The sequence below is a fragment of the Lepidochelys kempii genome, chromosome 5 (genome assembly GCF_965140285.1).
Source record: "Lepidochelys kempii isolate rLepKem1 chromosome 5, rLepKem1.hap1, whole genome shotgun sequence".
Taxonomy (NCBI): domain Eukaryota; kingdom Metazoa; phylum Chordata; order Testudines; family Cheloniidae; genus Lepidochelys; species Lepidochelys kempii.
Window position 1 is genome coordinate 125,536,442 of NC_136384.1, and position 16,312 is coordinate 125,552,753.

General features: G+C 48.0%; 1 protein-coding gene across 2 annotated transcripts; it reads right to left on the reverse strand.

Moving 5' to 3' along the window:
- Positions 1 to 1,377: 1,377 nt before the first annotated feature.
- Positions 1,378 to 16,148, reverse strand: GRHPR (glyoxylate and hydroxypyruvate reductase). Of its 2 annotated transcripts, none has more exons than XM_073345734.2 (9): positions 15,814 to 16,148; positions 11,779 to 11,909; positions 10,654 to 10,726; positions 9,918 to 10,034; positions 9,056 to 9,144; positions 7,574 to 7,678; positions 6,305 to 6,440; positions 5,048 to 5,178; positions 1,378 to 1,667 (listed from the first exon to the last, which is right to left on the reverse strand). In XM_073345734.2, the coding sequence occupies exons 1-9, from the start codon at positions 16,131 to 16,133 to the stop codon at positions 1,546 to 1,548; spliced, it is 1,224 nt and encodes a 407-aa protein (XP_073201835.1). In that variant the 5' UTR covers positions 16,134 to 16,148; the 3' UTR covers positions 1,378 to 1,545. The 2 variants fall into 2 exon arrangements, with proteins under 2 accessions (XP_073201835.1, XP_073201836.1); XM_073345735.2 differs by having other exon boundaries at positions 15,690 to 15,990.
- Positions 16,149 to 16,312: the final 164 nt, after the last annotated feature.

Genomic DNA, 16,312 nt, shown 5'->3' on the forward strand with positions numbered 1-16,312 from the left:
ACACGGTGGCAGAGCCGGAGAGAACTGTGGTGACAACCAATGCCAGTCTCAAAGCATGGGGAGCCCATTCAGGGAACAAATCCATCTAAGGATCATGAATAGACAAGGAGCTTCAACACAGTATCAAATGGCCTCAAACAATCAGGAATGCCTTTAAATAGTGCTAACCACAGAGCTGAACAACTGAGATGTTCTAGTGATGTCTGACACCACAGCGGCAGAAGCTTCTGTCAGCAAACGAGGATGCACCAGATCCACAGACATCCTACAGGAATCCAACTTCCTACATTAATGGGCAGAAAACAACCTTCTGTCCCTTTAAGCTCCCTATATTAATGTGGAGTTGAACATCCAGGCAGATTGGTTGGGCAGACAGAAGATAGAGACGGGGGAATGGAATCTTCACCCAGTCCTTTGACTCAATAGTCAGAGCCCTGGGTCACCCATCATGAGACCTAGTTCCAGTTTCTTCTCTAGAAGGGATCTCTGAGCCATAGCCAGGGATGCACTTTCCCCCGCAGTGATCAGGACCTGCCTTTCCACTTTTTGCAACACTCTCCAAGGTAAATCAGAGCATCAGAGTCTAAATACTCAGTTATATAAAGTTAATTATATTATACCCTCCCTGACTACACGCTTCTATTTGACATCCCACTCTAAGGGATATGCAGACCTTCTCTGGCCAGAAGAATAAAAAAACCCCCATATCTTACCAAAAACCTGCAGATCCCATCCCATGTGCTGAAAGTCATTCCTGGGAGACTAATTTTCCCTCTCACAACTATTCTGCCGACATGAGTTAAGGCAGAATTCATAGTTGCTGCATAGTAGGAAATGTTCGTAGAGTGAAATTCAGAATTTCCAATGTTCAGCCACCTGTTAGCTAATCCAGAGATCTGAGTATCTGAGTAGCCCCCCATGGAGGCATTTGACATACGCTGATGTGACACCTGCCCTCTGGGCTGACAACCTGGAGACTGAACTGGGGACCCTCACTGCTAAAATCGTGAGTTGCTACAATTTGAGCTACAGAGCTTTGCTCTCAAGTTAAGAGCGAAAACAGACCCATATCCTCTGCAGAACAGGCATGGAGGGGGTCACGTAACATGCCGGCCATTGGGTCACATCTGACATTAAGTATGTTTAAATCTTTTGCTTTATCAGAGCCATAAAGAATAAAGCCACCCATCTGATTAGGATTGTTGCCTTCTTGTGAAAATAGGACCAACTGATGCAAGAAAGGCAGTGATTTTCTTTGATCTCTGAGTTTCCATCCACATACAGTTATGTGCTCTCCAGAGTCCCACAAGCATTCAGTTTTTCCCTTGAAATAGCACAATATACATACTGCTTCCACAAAACCACCACACAGCTGTGTGTTACTCAAGCCTGGTTTAATCAGTTCTACCTGCAGAACGAGAGAGGCACATACACCAACTTTACAGCAGGAACAAGTCAGGATCTGTGCTGCTTCTCTGGGCTAAGAGACAACGGTCATTTCTAAGGTATGACCTGGCCTAGCCAGCGATGTTCTTGGGATTCTCTTCACAGCTGGAGTTCACTTGGCATACTTTCCTCTTTCAAGCCAGCCAGAAGGTTGTTAGCAGCCAGCACAGACATGGCGCTTCTGGTGGCATAGGTAGCACTTCCAATGTGAGGCAAAATCACTATACAGGGGAGAGAAGACGTATTTCAGAGACTGGTCTGCGCACCAAAGCAGTGTGCTTTACTCTAGCACGTACACTTTCCTTTTGTGGTGGCACTCTTGTGCCACGTCTCTGTAACAAGTACTTGTAACAAGTAACAAGCCAGGATTTCACCCCAGGTTTCCAGAATTACATCATCTCCCCAAACCATAGTCTATTAGCAGCGCTGGCTGTAGCTTCACCCGTGAACAGAAGAGCAAGGTGTTTCTGGTCAAGAGAGCGAGTGAAAAGCCAACTCCAGAATGTCCTTGCTTTTGTTGGGGTCACAGCTACATGCCAGATGGGTTTGGTATCTGAGCAGCTCTGTCAATTAAATTAGTAATACATTTTAAGCTTAATACTTTTATAGGGGAGAGGAAAAGCATTTGTGATCTTGTACCCTTTATGTAGTATAAAAGCTACCTCTTTAAAACTAAATATTAGAAAGCATAAAGTCATGACCTCTTGTTCCCAACACAGAATCACAGAACTGGAAGGGACCTCGACAGGTTATCTAGTCCAGTCCCCTACACTCAAGGCAGGACTAAGTATTATCTAGACCATCCCTGACAGGCGTTTGTCAAGCCTGCTCTTAAAAATCCCCAGTGATGGAGATTCCACCACCTCCCTAGGCAATTTATTCCAGTACTTAACCACCCTGACAGTTAGGAAGTTTTTCCTACCATCCAACCTAAACCACCCTTGCTGCAATTTAAGCCCATTGCTTCTTCTCCTTTCCTTAGAGGTTAAGGAGAACAGTTTTTGTCCCTCCTCCTTGTAACAACCTTTTATGTACTTGAAAACTTATGTTCCCTCTCAGTTTTCTCTTCTCCAGACTAAACAAACCCAATCTAACATCTCACAGTTTGACAAGAACATAGGACTGGAAGGGTCTTCCTGGCTCACTAACTCAAGTCCCCTGCTATCCCATTCCTGAATTTAGGAAGGGTTGTTTTTATATAACATAAAGGAACAAATTATAACCATAAATTGTTTTAATTAGGGTTGTCAAGCGATTAAAAAAATTAAAAAACTGTAACAATAATAGAATACAATTAAATATTTTTGGATGTTTTCTACATTTTCAAATATATTGATTTTGAATTACAACACAGAATACAAAGTGTACAGTGCTCGCTTTACATTTAGTTTTGATTACAAGAACTTGCACCGTAAAAAAACCAAAAGAAATAGTATTTTTCAATTCTTCTAATACAAGTACTGTAGGGCAATCTCTTTATCATGAAAGTTGAACTTACAAATGTAGAATTATGTACAAAAAAAATAACTGCATTCAAAAATAAAACAATGTGAAGCTTTAGAGCCTGCAAGTCCACTCAGACCTACTTCAGCCAATCGATCAGACAAAGAAGTTTGGTTACAATGTGCAGGAGATAATGCTGCCCGCTTCTTGTTTACAATGTCACCATCTGAAAGTGAGAGCAGGCGTTCTCATGGCACTGTTGTAGTTGGCGTCACAAGGTATTTACATGCCAGAGGCACTAAAGATTCTTATGTCCCTTCATGCTTCAACCACCATTCCATGCGTCCATGCTGATGATGGGTTCTGCTCGATAATGATCCAAAGCAGAGCGGACCGACCCATGTTCATTTTCATCATCTGAGTCAGATGCCACCAGCAGAAGATTGATTTTCTTTTTTGGTGGTTCGGGTTCTGTAGTTGCTCTTTTAAGACTTCTGAAAGCATGCTCCACACCTCGTCCCTCTCAGATTTTGGACAGAATTTTTTCAGATTCTTACACCTTGAGTCAAGAGCTGTAGCTATTTTTAGAAATCTCACATTGGTACCTTCTTTGTCAAATCTGCAGTGACAGGGTTTGTAAATCAAACAACGTGTGCTGAGTCAGCATCCGAGACTGCTATAACATGAAATATATGGCAGAATGCGGGTAAAACAGAACAGGAGACATACAATTCTCCCCAAAGGAGTTCAGTCACAAATTTAATTAACGCATTATTTTTTTTAACGAGCATCACCAGCACGGAAGCCTGTCCTCTGGAATGGTGGCCGAAGCATGAAGGGACATATGAACATTTAGCATAATTGGCACGTAAGTACCTTGCAATGCTGGTTACAAAAGTGGCATGTGAATGCCTGTTCTCACTTTCAGGTGACATTGTAAATAAGCAGGCAGCAGTATCTCCTGTCAATGTAAACAAACTTGTGTGTCTTAGCAATTGGCTGAACAAGAAGTAGGCCTGAGTGGACTTGTAGGCTCTAAAGTTATAAAGTTTTGTTTCAGTGCAGTTATGTAACAAAAACAAACAAAAAATGTATCTTTGTAAGTTACACTTTCATGATAAAGAGATTGCACTACAGTACTTGTATTAGGTGAATTGAAAAATACTATTTATTTTTTTTTACAGTGCAAATATTTGTAATAAATAAATATAAAGTGAGCACTTTACACTTTGTATTCTGTGTTGTAACTAGAAAAGGAATACTTTTGGCACCTTAGAGACTAACAAATTTATTTGAGCATAAGCTTTCGTGAGCTACAGCTCACCTCATCGGATGCATTCAATGGTTTTTCCACTGAATGCATCCGATGAAGTGAGCTGTAGCTCACGAAAGCTTATGCTCAAATAAATTTGTTAGTCTCTAAGGTGCCACAAGTCCTCCTTTTCTTTTAGCGAATACAGACTAACACGGCTGCTACTCTGAAACCTGTGTTGTAACTGAAATCAGTATATTTGAAAATGTAGAAAACATCCAAAAATATTTAAATAAATGGTATTCTATTATTGTTTAATAGCGCAATTAATTTTTTTAATCACGCGATTAATTTTTTTATTGGCTTGACAGCCCTACTTATAACACGCTCATCACCTCGGTATCTGAGCACTAAGGTCCCAATCCATTGATGTTAATGAGACTACTCATGCTCAAAGCTAGACAATGTGCTTAAGTCCCTTGCTGAAATGGGATCTAAGTTCTCTGATGGAATACTGAGATCAGTCAGTGAGATGTTTGCAAATGAGCAAATACATTTTAATTAACACACACACAGCTGACAAGGTTTTCCCTCCTCAATGCCCCTCATATCACACTGCCTTGCTACGGCTCAATGCTATGAGCAGCTTGCTTAAGGACACATGGTTTGACTTTCCCTTGCCTGTGACTAATTAGCCCCTCATATTAAACCCTTGCTAGACATGAACCATGCCAAGCTCACCAGGACTGAAATTCCTTGTCAGGTCAGTGTGGCAAACAGAATAGCAAGAACTACATGAGCCCCCACCTCTAGCCACTAGAAGCCACTGCCTCCCCATTAGAAGTGCAGGAAGTGGAATGTAAGAGAAGGTGCAAACAGCTGCTATTTGCAAAGACGGTGGCTTACCACAATTCTTCAGGGAAAGGAGAGGGTGGTCAGTAGGCAGCGGCTCCGGGGTTGTGACATCCAGACCAGCAGCTGCAATCTGGCCACTAACCAAAGCCTGGTACAGATCTTCCTGGTTCACCACCGCTCCCCTAAGAAACACAGTTTAAGCTATACAAGAGCTAGATATTGTTACTAGTAAGCCAGACAAGCATGGGATACAAACACTGCCACATGCTTAACTTTACACACTCGAGTCATCCCACCAGCTTCAGTGGAATGAGTCACCTGCCTGAGCGTTTGCCCCATCAGGGCCTTAGGCATGAATACTCAGCTCTGTATGTCACTCTGTGCCCGCTGTTCCATACCACTAACCATCAGGTTCTGCTTAACTGTTTTCTCCATGTTCTGTACCGGGTTATTGTAACAGTCACTGTACTCAGGTACAAACCTGGCTGTAGTCCAGGGGTTCTCAAACTGGGGCTCAGGACCCCTCGGGGGGGGTGTCACAAAGTTATTATATGGGGGGGGTCGTGAGCTGTCAGCCTCCACCCCAAACCCCGCTCCGCCTCCAGCATTTATAATGGTGTTAAATATATAAAAAAGTGTTAATATATAAGGGGGGTCGCACTCAGAGATTTGCTTTGTGAAAGGGGTCACCAGTACAAAAGTTTGAGAACCACTGCCGTAGTCGCCCATTGCATTCTAATCCCATTTGGACACACATAATTTGAAGTGTGTTTAAGCACCGTTTTAACCCTCAGCTGTAACATCCATGTAGATGGGACCGTAGCATCTGGCCAAACCCAGGCGGCTCCTATCTTCCCTGGTGACAGCCCGCACACCCATTCCTGGGAGAAAGGCGTTTGAGCGTCACCGCCAACACACACAAAGCTTTTCCACCCTGGAGAACAGCCGCAGCCACTTCCTCCCAGGAAGGAGAGACTCTAAAATGGCACCCACTTTGCAGCGTTTAGAGCGGCAATAATCCCATGATGTTCGCTGAACTCCACCCGAATGGGGAGAAAAGTTACTTTCTTGTGTACATTAATATAGAATATCCATTTAAAAGATAGTCGCAGCAGGCCAAGCTACAAGGCTAGCAAGCACAAGCTCAGAGCTGGTGCCACAAGCCAATACTGGCCCCCCATGGCTATGGCAATTTCAGCATAATCCCTTGACCTCCATAACACCGTGTATCAGGTACCTGAATATCACCCGCTTTTCCTTTTGCACCCACAATCTAGTCTTGTTTAAGATGACAGTGAAGACTTTCACCTGCTTGTGTTGATAAACACAGACGTTTTCTTCATTCGGCTGAAGAAATCCTTGTTGCACACTCCTTTAGTGTCAGGAGTTAAGGAACAGGTAACAACCACAAAGTCTGACTCCTCTGCTAGCTTGGCGAGTGGGACTGGGGGGAAAAAACCCAAAAAAACCCCACATGTAATGAGTTTCCTGGGGGGAGGGAGGGTCTTGTTTATTTTCACTAGTTTGGGAACTACCCAATGTCCATTAAATAGTCATTAGTGAGGGACTATTGCTTCAGGAAGACCTTGCTAACCTCACCCCATGACTGGGTTGCCAAACCCAAACAAAAACAACATATAAACAAGGTGCCATATTTTAAAGGACCTTTAAAAAGAATAGACCAGGTTTCATCAACCAAAAGAGGAAATTTACCTATGCTTAGCAAGTCCGTCTTCTACCCCAGAGGTGGCTGCATTGTGCATTTCAGGGGTGGTACAGATTAGTTAGCAAAATATTACCATAATATTTTAAACGAACATTTAGAAGTTTAGGGATCTGGGGCAAAAATTGGGGATTGGTCCTGCTTTGAGCAGGGGGTTGGACTAGATGACCTCCTGAGGTCCCTTCCAACCCTGATATTCTATGATTCTAAATTCTGTAAGGCCTGAAGACAGATTTGACAACTCTTTCAGCTTTCACCCAAGGAAGGGAGGAGAGAAATAGGTAGAGTTCCCTGGATTTACAAACCAAAAGATTGACCCCAACAGAAATTGATTTTTTTGGAACCGTTTATTTTTCAAACACAAGTCACAGCTGGGCAACAGCTTGGGACTTTGCAGGAAAAAGTCTATCAGTGAGTTTGAACATGCAGAAAGGCACAGTACAGAGAATGTGCATTATTATAGGTAGGAAAACAAATACTTGATATAAACGAGACTATATCTGAAGAGAGTCTCATTTGGGAATTGCCAGTTATTTCTAAGAGGTCTGGGATGAAATCTTGGCCCCACTGAAGTCAGTGGGGTCCAGATTTCACTCATGATATTGTCACCACTTTCAATCAACAACATATGAAATGTGGTCGTGCTCTACACTCAAACACCAGCCACTCTTTGGGGCCTTAATAATAATTCAGCACTGCTACACTGCGCTTGAGGAATCCTTCAAGTTTCCAATCACCACACCCAAGGACAAGATCTTCCCTGCATCAACTCATTTGTATGCTTTGTTATTCTGCACTTACGAAGAAAGTTTTGTTTCCAGAGCTGTGTTTCCAGCTTCATTTAGATCTCTTACCAAACTCGGCTTGAAACTCCACGGCGTTCTCCGGTTTTGGGCGACTTCCCGTATACAAAAATTTCTTGACCCCGAATGGCTTTAGACGGCGCGCCACTGCCTGTCCTAAAAACAAGACAAGATCACGTCTCTGCACACTGAGATCATGCACTGCAGGAGGTATATCACTAACCCTGCAATCTGACAGCCCAAAACCGAGTGTATTGCTTCTGCATCTTTCGGCAAGGCCGCAGAATGCATCCACTATTCACTCAACTGCAATGAAACCTGCCACTTTCATTAAGAGATTACTGTAACTTCCCCAGCTAGGATTGTCACTGAGGTTTCCCATTCATTATGGAGGGAACATGCTCTCATTCACTCCGTGGGAAGTGAAGGAATTTTTGATTGGTAGGGCGGCTGCAGCAAAGGGAATGATGGGACATTAAATCTGAAGTGACATTTTGGAGAGAAAATTTAAGGGAGATTAAAAACAAAAACAAACAAAAAAAACCGAACATTGACCAACTCAACAAGCTAATAGACAAGCCAGCACTCCCGTACATCATGGACTTTGTCTGGGATATTTGTTTAACTGAAATAAAGCAAGAGAAAGTCCAGTTTGCTTTAGGAGTCTGATAAGGTGGAAATATGTGCATGTTTTACAAATTAAGGTCTAAGCCTGATTGCAATCGCACGCTAACTGGTAGGATGGAGAGATGCATTCCTGCTTAGTCAGCCTCGGGCTCCTGGCGGGGGGGCAGGTGAATGGGGGAGTGTCCCATCAGCCACTGGTTTGAATGTCCTCAGAATCTTTTGTCCTTTACAGTTCTCTTTATTTATTTTGCAGTTTCTGTGAATGTGCTCAGCACCGCTACCACGGGGCAAAGTTAAACACAAAATTGTTACCATAACCAAAGAATGAAGTAACTTGTGAACTCCCCACCTAATGGGTGAGAGCATAAATGTCTGCTCAGCAAAAGCCTGTGTGAACACAGGGGCTGAAAGCTACACCCAGGATTCATCGAATTCTATGAATAACAAGAAAGAGAACACTTGAGTCATGGGTTGTTCCCTGCAGGAAAGGGGGCTGGACACAAGTTCACATGCACACAGAAAACAGAGGCAGAGAGAAGAAAGTTTCTGGCGGTGATAAAATTGAGTAAAATATTAAAGCTACAGACAGTACACACTGGAGATCTAAACATCAGCTTACTGATCACTGAGTTCGTTATTTTAATCAATCATTCTATTCTATACAGGTAGTTGTACTGTGCTCATCACCACAGTAACTGAGCGCCTTCCATGAGTGCATTAAGTAACGACAGCTGGTCTGTATCTGTTGTCTCATCCTCTCCCCAGAGGGAGAAGTGTGTGCAATGAAGTGTCTTCTTTTGGAAAATTATATCTTACACACACACGCGCGTTGCTATGTCAGTCAACAGTGCTCACATTATTGGGAGATAAATACTAGTATATATCTACACAAAAGAATACACTCACCTATTCTTCCCAGCCCTATGATTCCTACAGTGCTACCGGACAGCCCGTATCCACACATCCACAGAGGCTTCCATGTTGTCCAACCACCACTACAAAAGGAAGTGAAATACAAACAGATGTTAGACCGATTCCATTTTCCAGGTTGGCTTGGAGTCTGGATATGGACCCAACAAATTACAAATGGCACAAATACTTCACAACCCATGTGTCACATACTGGTAGAAATGATTTAGCACCCTAGAAACAGGTATGAATGGTGCGAACATGCAGCGACAGGGTCTATAATGTTCCTGCTTTAAGTCACCTTAGCATTAATTAGAGCAGCCTCAAGACTGATCTAACTTTTGTTTAACTCTCCACAACCCCTGGGTACAGCCTTTGTGCAGTGAACTCTGGCCATACCCACAACGTCCTTCCCACACTGGGAGCAGGTCCAGTGCAGGGCGCTTCTAGCTGCTCTCTTCTGGCCGGGGAGGCCCCATGCACAATCTAGGGGGCTCTTCAGGGGGCCATTTTCACCTCCTTTAAGGCCCCTTTATACTGCTACACACGCTCTAGCTGGATCACTGCTCAAGCACACAGAGTTATGCCTTAGATTTCGGACTTAAAACCGCCTCTTTGTTAAGGTGCAAGATAATTGCATTTAACTCACTGGGCTCATAGAACGATGTTGATCTCAGCTAGTCCAGTGCAAATCCAGAGTAACTGTAACTGCATCCATTTAAACTTCTCAAGGCAGGGACTGCCTTTACTTTGGTGTATTTGGGTCCAGGATTGATCAAGCACACAGTCTATGGAGTTACTCCAGACTCACACTGACATCACACAGCTCAGAAGCCAGTCCTAAATTGTAAATACTCACTTCTTCACTTCCTCCACTGACTCCGGCAGCCTGCGACACGTAGCTAAGAGCAAAGCTACCGAGAGCTCAGCCGTGGCATCGGTCAGGATGTCCGGGGTGTATCCCACACGGATTCCACTGCAATTTAAACACAGCATTTCAGTCCTCAAGTGTTAACACATGAAATGCTCGTTTGTTTACATTTGGATGAAATCCTGTTTGTTTTACACTGCATTCTGCTGGGCATTTTTTCTACACGTGTTCTTATATCACCATCTTTTCGGAGCATCAACCAAACCATAATTAATCAATCACTGACCCTCACAACCCCGCTGGGAGCTCAGGCAGTACAGATGGGGAACTGAGGCCCAGAGAGACTGAGGGTCACGTTTTAAAAGCTATCTAGGTGCGTAAAGATGTAGACAGGTGCCAAATGGGATCCTTTAAAAATCTGGTCCTTATGCTCAGATCCTCAAAGGTATTTAGGTTCCACTGAAATCAATGGGAGTTAGGAACAGACATACCTTCAAGGATTTGGCCCTAAGTGGCTTTCCCAAAGCTGGGAGCTGAACCAACATTTCCCGAGTCCCAGTGCAATGCCTTACCCCCAAGCCGACCCATCCTCTGTTCCAATTGGTTTCTCTCAATTAACAGTTCGCCATTTCTTTCACCCAAGAGAACGGCAGGGGACATAGAAAATAGCAGAAGAAAATGCATTCCATGGTTACGAGTGAGCACACAAAGGAGCAAACAATACCGCTTTTTAATTTCTTCTAGAGCCAGATGGTCAACACCCACAGACAGCGTGCTGATTGTTTTAAGGTTGGACCCTGCAAAACATGAAGACAGAACCCTCAAAACCTACAGAGCTTAAAAAGACCGAAACACAACAACAGAACAAGGGAAAAATTAAAGGATAAAAATGTCTTACAATTACTGGTTTGTAATTGTCTGAATCTTCGGAATCTACTCTAAGGACCAGAAACACCTAACAGGGCTGAAACTGAAGGAGGTCAATACTACTTTCTCAGGCAGCTGACTCTGGACATTTGACAGTGCTTTGTGTCTAGTCAGTTTCATGGTTTCCCCCTCACAGCTGGTCAGTTTCCTCCTTCACTGAGATTCACAGAGTTAGGCCAGAGTGACCTTTATGGCCATTTGATCTGATCTCCTGTTAACACAGGCCAGGGAACGTCACCCAGTTATTTCTGCATCAAGCTCATAACTTCTGTTGGATGAGAACAGATTTTTTTACAAGACACCTTGTAAACATTAACTGGGAAGGGAAGCAGAAAATCCCTTTAAAGAATTGAAACCAAAATCAGGAGGATTTGCCAGAAATAGGATTTTTTTTAAATGCCAAAAACATCAAAGAAAGTTGACAGTGTTCCGTTAGCTAAGGAAAAGTCTCTTTAAAGATGCTGTGTCTATATTCCTAGCTTCTTCTCCTTGGCTGGGATGGGAACAAGTCATTCTTTAGTGGTCATTTTCTGGGGAACTCTACCCTAAGCAGAGAAGTTTCTTTTTGCAGGGAAAAAACACACACCCAAAAGGGACTGACAGTGAATTCTGGCTAGTGAGGTTCACTGGACCCTGAATTTCTGGCCAGCGGACATCAGGGAGCTAGACACATCTCTTCATGTCTTACAACTCTGTGCCGCCGTGATGGAGGGACACAGTGTGAGGTGGAATTGAAGTGGAAGATTCATATTAATGCATGGCAGCAAAGGAAGGCTCAGCCAATCCGCTTCTCAGGGCTGTGAGGGCGAGACACCGGGACTGAGATCCAGGCAGCACGGACACAATTCTGTATGTCCTCTCTTTCTTCAATGACAAAGGATCAGCTAGAGCCATTCACAAGAGAGCCGCCGCCCATACCCACCTGCTGCATCCAGGACCTCTTTGTCTATCTGGTCAGACAAGACACAGAGCAGTCCATGCTTCCCAGCCACCCCCGCCAGCAATTCTGACCGCGGGATAGGTTCGTCCGAATCCCATTGCTGGATGCTGCAGCTACAAGGATACAGGAAAGTCACAATCACATTAAAGCAAGAGAAAGAGGCCCCCTTCAAGCCAGCACTCCGTACTGCCCCAGGTATCCGTACTGTTTTGCCAAGGGAAAGCAACAAAATGGAGTGAGGAACACACTCTTATTTTAGGCAGGGAGATTAGGATTCCCTCTTTTCCTCCCTTGTGGATTGCCCTTTCACATCCAGGATGGTGGCACACAGTTGCTAAAATACAGCCACATGGTGTCCTGTGTAGCGCACGCAAGCCACCTGTGAACCGGCACATGAAAGGTCCGGCACCTTCTTTCAATAACTGCAGCGGCGGAAGGAGGAAGAATAGTGGCGGGATCTCTTCAGACATAGAGCAAAAAACATTAGTCTTGCAATGACCTGACAACACATGCACGCTGCTCGCTTGGAACACCTTCTGAGCTCTGGCATCACTTTCAGCTTGGTCAAACCTTGCCTCAAGCCCGCATCAGCTGGGATCACTGCATACTGGTCTGGTGTTCTTTACACAGGCTGTCTAACGTGGAAACCTTGGTTTTTAAAGCTCCAAATGGTACAGACATTAGGGCAGGTCAAGAACTTCCCCTTGAGCCTCAGCCTGGACGGTATCTGTGCTCAGAAGTGACCCATCTTTCAGGGATCCCCCCAGCTGGACTGCATCAGCAGCCCTTACTGTGGAGAGTCCTGGGATGCAGAACTGGCTTTCCCTTAACCTTTGCCCCACTTCATCCTTCCAGTTTTAAATAGCAAATGAAACTTTCCCTGGATGGCACTTGCCTCTCTAGGTTCTTATATGGCTCTCCCATCACTGGAATATCCGAGCACCTCCTAATCAACAATGAATTTATCTCCACAGCACCCCCATGAGGCAGGGAAGTATTGTCATTGCCATTTTACAGATGGGAAAACTGAGGCACAGACAGACTAAATGATTTTTCCAAGGTCACATAGGGCAGTCTGCATCCCTAGCCAACCCCTTAATCACACAAACCTAACTGCCCACTCCTTTCTGAAGGCCTTGTTTTGGATGCTGGTCGATTTGCTCTTTTCATTTTACTGCCCTCGGTGCCCCAACAGTGCTCTGCGAACACACTTCTGCAAATCAGCGTGGGGGCCTACAATTTTACAGAAGGCCTAGAATGCTGCAGGCAATTTAAACGAAGACACCACACAACCACTTACTGCCCAGGCACTAGCGGGGGGGGGGGCGCCCCAGGGGTCACTGCATTTCCGTAGCCCCAGTAACTGATATTTTGTCATATGTGAAAGTTGCTTGTTTTCTTAAAGAACAAAAACAGGCACAAAACACAACGTAACTCATTTTAGCACATTCAATGCACGAAACGACGCTGAGCTGTCGGAACCTATGCGCCAGGAGAAGCGTAATCCAATGGCAGCCACAGCAGAGCTGGGGGCGGCGGAGGTTAATTCTTTTAAGGCACCGTTTGCTCTTTGGCTTTGCATAGACAAAATAATGAAGGGGGAGGGGGGTCAGCTGTAGTTAGGAAAACAACTTTCAATACAAGACGCAGGTTTTGTTTCTGAATGTTTTGTCTGGGAAGTACTGGAAAGTCAGAGATAGTTAAACTGGTGATCTGAGGATAACGTACAATGTCAAACTAAGGTTAAAACATTCAGGTAACCCATAGCCAGAGAGAGGGAGGGAGGACACATAACAGGCCTCCTTCTGCTCCCATTGAAGTCAGTGGCAAAACTCCCATTGATTTCCCTGCTGCAAAACATAGGCCCTGATCCTACCAACACCTAGGCATGGCCTTAATTTTATACACGAGTAATTCCACTGATGTCAACTGGATTAACCAGGTGCATAAAATTAAGGATATACACAAGTGTTTACACAATTGGAATTGGGACCTTAGCTAGCTATATTCTATGCACAGCATAGTTATTGTTATTTCAACTTTTTGCTTCCTGGAATCAAAGGCACCGACCAGCATCAGAAATCAATTGTTTACAAAATAGTTTGGCATTTTTAATTTTTTTTTTTTTTAAAGCAAAGTCTTTTCAAGTCACAGGAAGGGGGAAAAAAGGATTCTGGGCACATTTTTCAAAAGTGCCATATATCCCAAAATCAAGGGGAGTTAGACCCCCCAGATCCACAGAGATAGTTATACACCTAAGTGATTTAGGAGCCCAAATCTTATCGAAAGTCAGTGGGACTCAGAGGCTTCAAAGGACATTTTCAGAAGTGCCTAACACAAGAAGGGCACAGCAGTTTGTTTCTTTCCTTGTAAATAAACACTAGCTCTCTGTCCCCCAGGCCTCAGCCTCTGACGGGTCATTTACAAGAAAAAAGGAAATTACCACCCTTCTATAAACGCCTCTGATCATCCAAGTTGGCCATGGAAAGGGTCAGAAAGGGACGGAACTGCCACCACAACAATCCGCATTGTAAACACCTGCCCTCGCCCTCTGGGACACGGAACACACCGGCGCCCACCCTAGATAATCACACTGTGTATCTCGCTGTCTGAAACAGGCTGTGAACTCTTCAGGGCTGGGTCTCTTGTCTTTTTACTAGGGCTCCAGGTCCACTTACAGAGTGACAAGTGACGAACTCAGCGACTACATCTGGACCCAAAAACCTTAATTTCCCTTCTGGGTCCTTCTCTCTAGAGCAGCAGCTGAAGGTTCTTATTCTCAGGCTGGCAGCTCCTGGGGGCAGGGGCGTCTCTGTTCGGTGTTTGTACAGCGCCCAGCGCAAGGGGCCATGGCGGGCGCTGCGGGGCACCATGGCCACACGCAGAGCGGATAACACCGCAACAAGGACCATTTGACAAGGCCCCTGGCTGTCGGTGGCAGCAATCGGAAGAGGACCCCAGCGCATTTCAGGGGGGCTGTGCGCCCGTCACAGGCGCTGGTGACGGACTCCTCAGCCCCCGGGACGCGGACATGGGGCCTGCCTTTCCAGAAGCAGCGGCTAATCCTGGGTGCCCAGGCTGCCACCCCTCCGAGGCGCTGCCCGGGCCTCCCAGCAGGGCCGGGGCTGCTCAGCACCGCTCAGGATCGAGCCCCGAGTCGGGCAGCCCCCGCCCCCCGCCGAGCCCCACTGGCCACGGCACCCGCCTGCCGCGACGGGCCCAGCGGCCCCCGGGGCCGCCGCGCCCGCCGCCGCCGGCAGACCCCGCCCGGGGGGCCCCGGCCCCGGCCCCGCCGCCGCCGGCAGACCCCGCCCGGGGGGCCCCGGCCCCGGCCCCGCCGCCGCCGGCAGACCCCGCCCGGGGGGCCCCGGCCCCGCCGCCGCCGGCAGACCCCGCCCGGGGGGCCCCGGCCCCGCCGCCGCCGGCAGACCCCGCCCGGGGGGCCCCGGCCCCGCCGCCGCCGGCAGACCCCGCCCGGGGGGCCCCGGCCCCGCCGCCGCCGGCAGACCCCGCCCGGGGGGCCCCGGCCCCGCCGCCGCCGGCAGACCCCGCCCGGGGGGCCCCGGCCCCGGCCCCGCCGCCGCCGGCAGACCCCGGCCCCGGCCCCGCCGCCGCCGGCAGACCCCGGCCCCGGCCCCGCCGCCGCCGGCAGACCCCGCCCGGGGGGCCCCGGCCCCGGCCCCGCCGCCGCCGGCAGACCCCGCCCGGGGGGCCCCGGCCCCGGCCCCGCCGCCGCCGGCAGACCCCGCCCGGGGGGCCCCGGCCCCGGCCCCGCCGCCGCCGGCAGACCCCGCCCGGGGGGCCCCGGCCCCGGCCCCGCCGCCGCCGGCAGACCCCGCCCGGGGGGCCCCGGCCCCGGCCCCGCCGCCGGCAGACCCCGCGCCCCGTCTTACACGCCGGCCTGGCTCAGGGCCGCCAGCCCCTCGCGGGGGATCCGCCGGGTGACAAACGCCTGCATCAGCCCCGCAGCCGGCCGAGCGGAACGCGGGGGCCGCCCCGACTCCCCTGAACCCTCGCCTGGCTGCCCCAGCGGCCGCCCGCGTCCTCTCTCCGCCTGGGCTGCCGGCCTCCTTCCCCGCCTGCGCGCGGCTCGCTCCGGCCTGTCTGCCCGGCGGAGCCCGGGAGCAGCCGGCGGGTGCTTTGCGTGGCCGGGAGCGGCGGGGCCTTTGCCTCTGTCTGGATCGTTGGCTGCACGCTCCGATCACGGGCTCCTCCCCCGGGGCAGGGCAGGGGCGGGCGTGGCTAGACGGGAGCAGCCTCCCCCGGCAGGTAGTTAACCTGGAAGAGCCATTTTGGGGCGCTTCACGGAGTGGCAAAGCACACGTGGGACCTTCCATCCAACTTCTCTTTTCTCTTGTCAGAGGTTCCCTCCCGAGCAGCAGCGAGAGGGAAAGCTCCTGAAGGTGCATCCCTGGTTCATACTAAATTAAAGCGATTCGCCCGCCAAAGGGGTGGCTGGAAGGGCGTGACACCCGGCTCCAGAAGGATCAATGGAAGTGCTGTTGGACACTGCAGT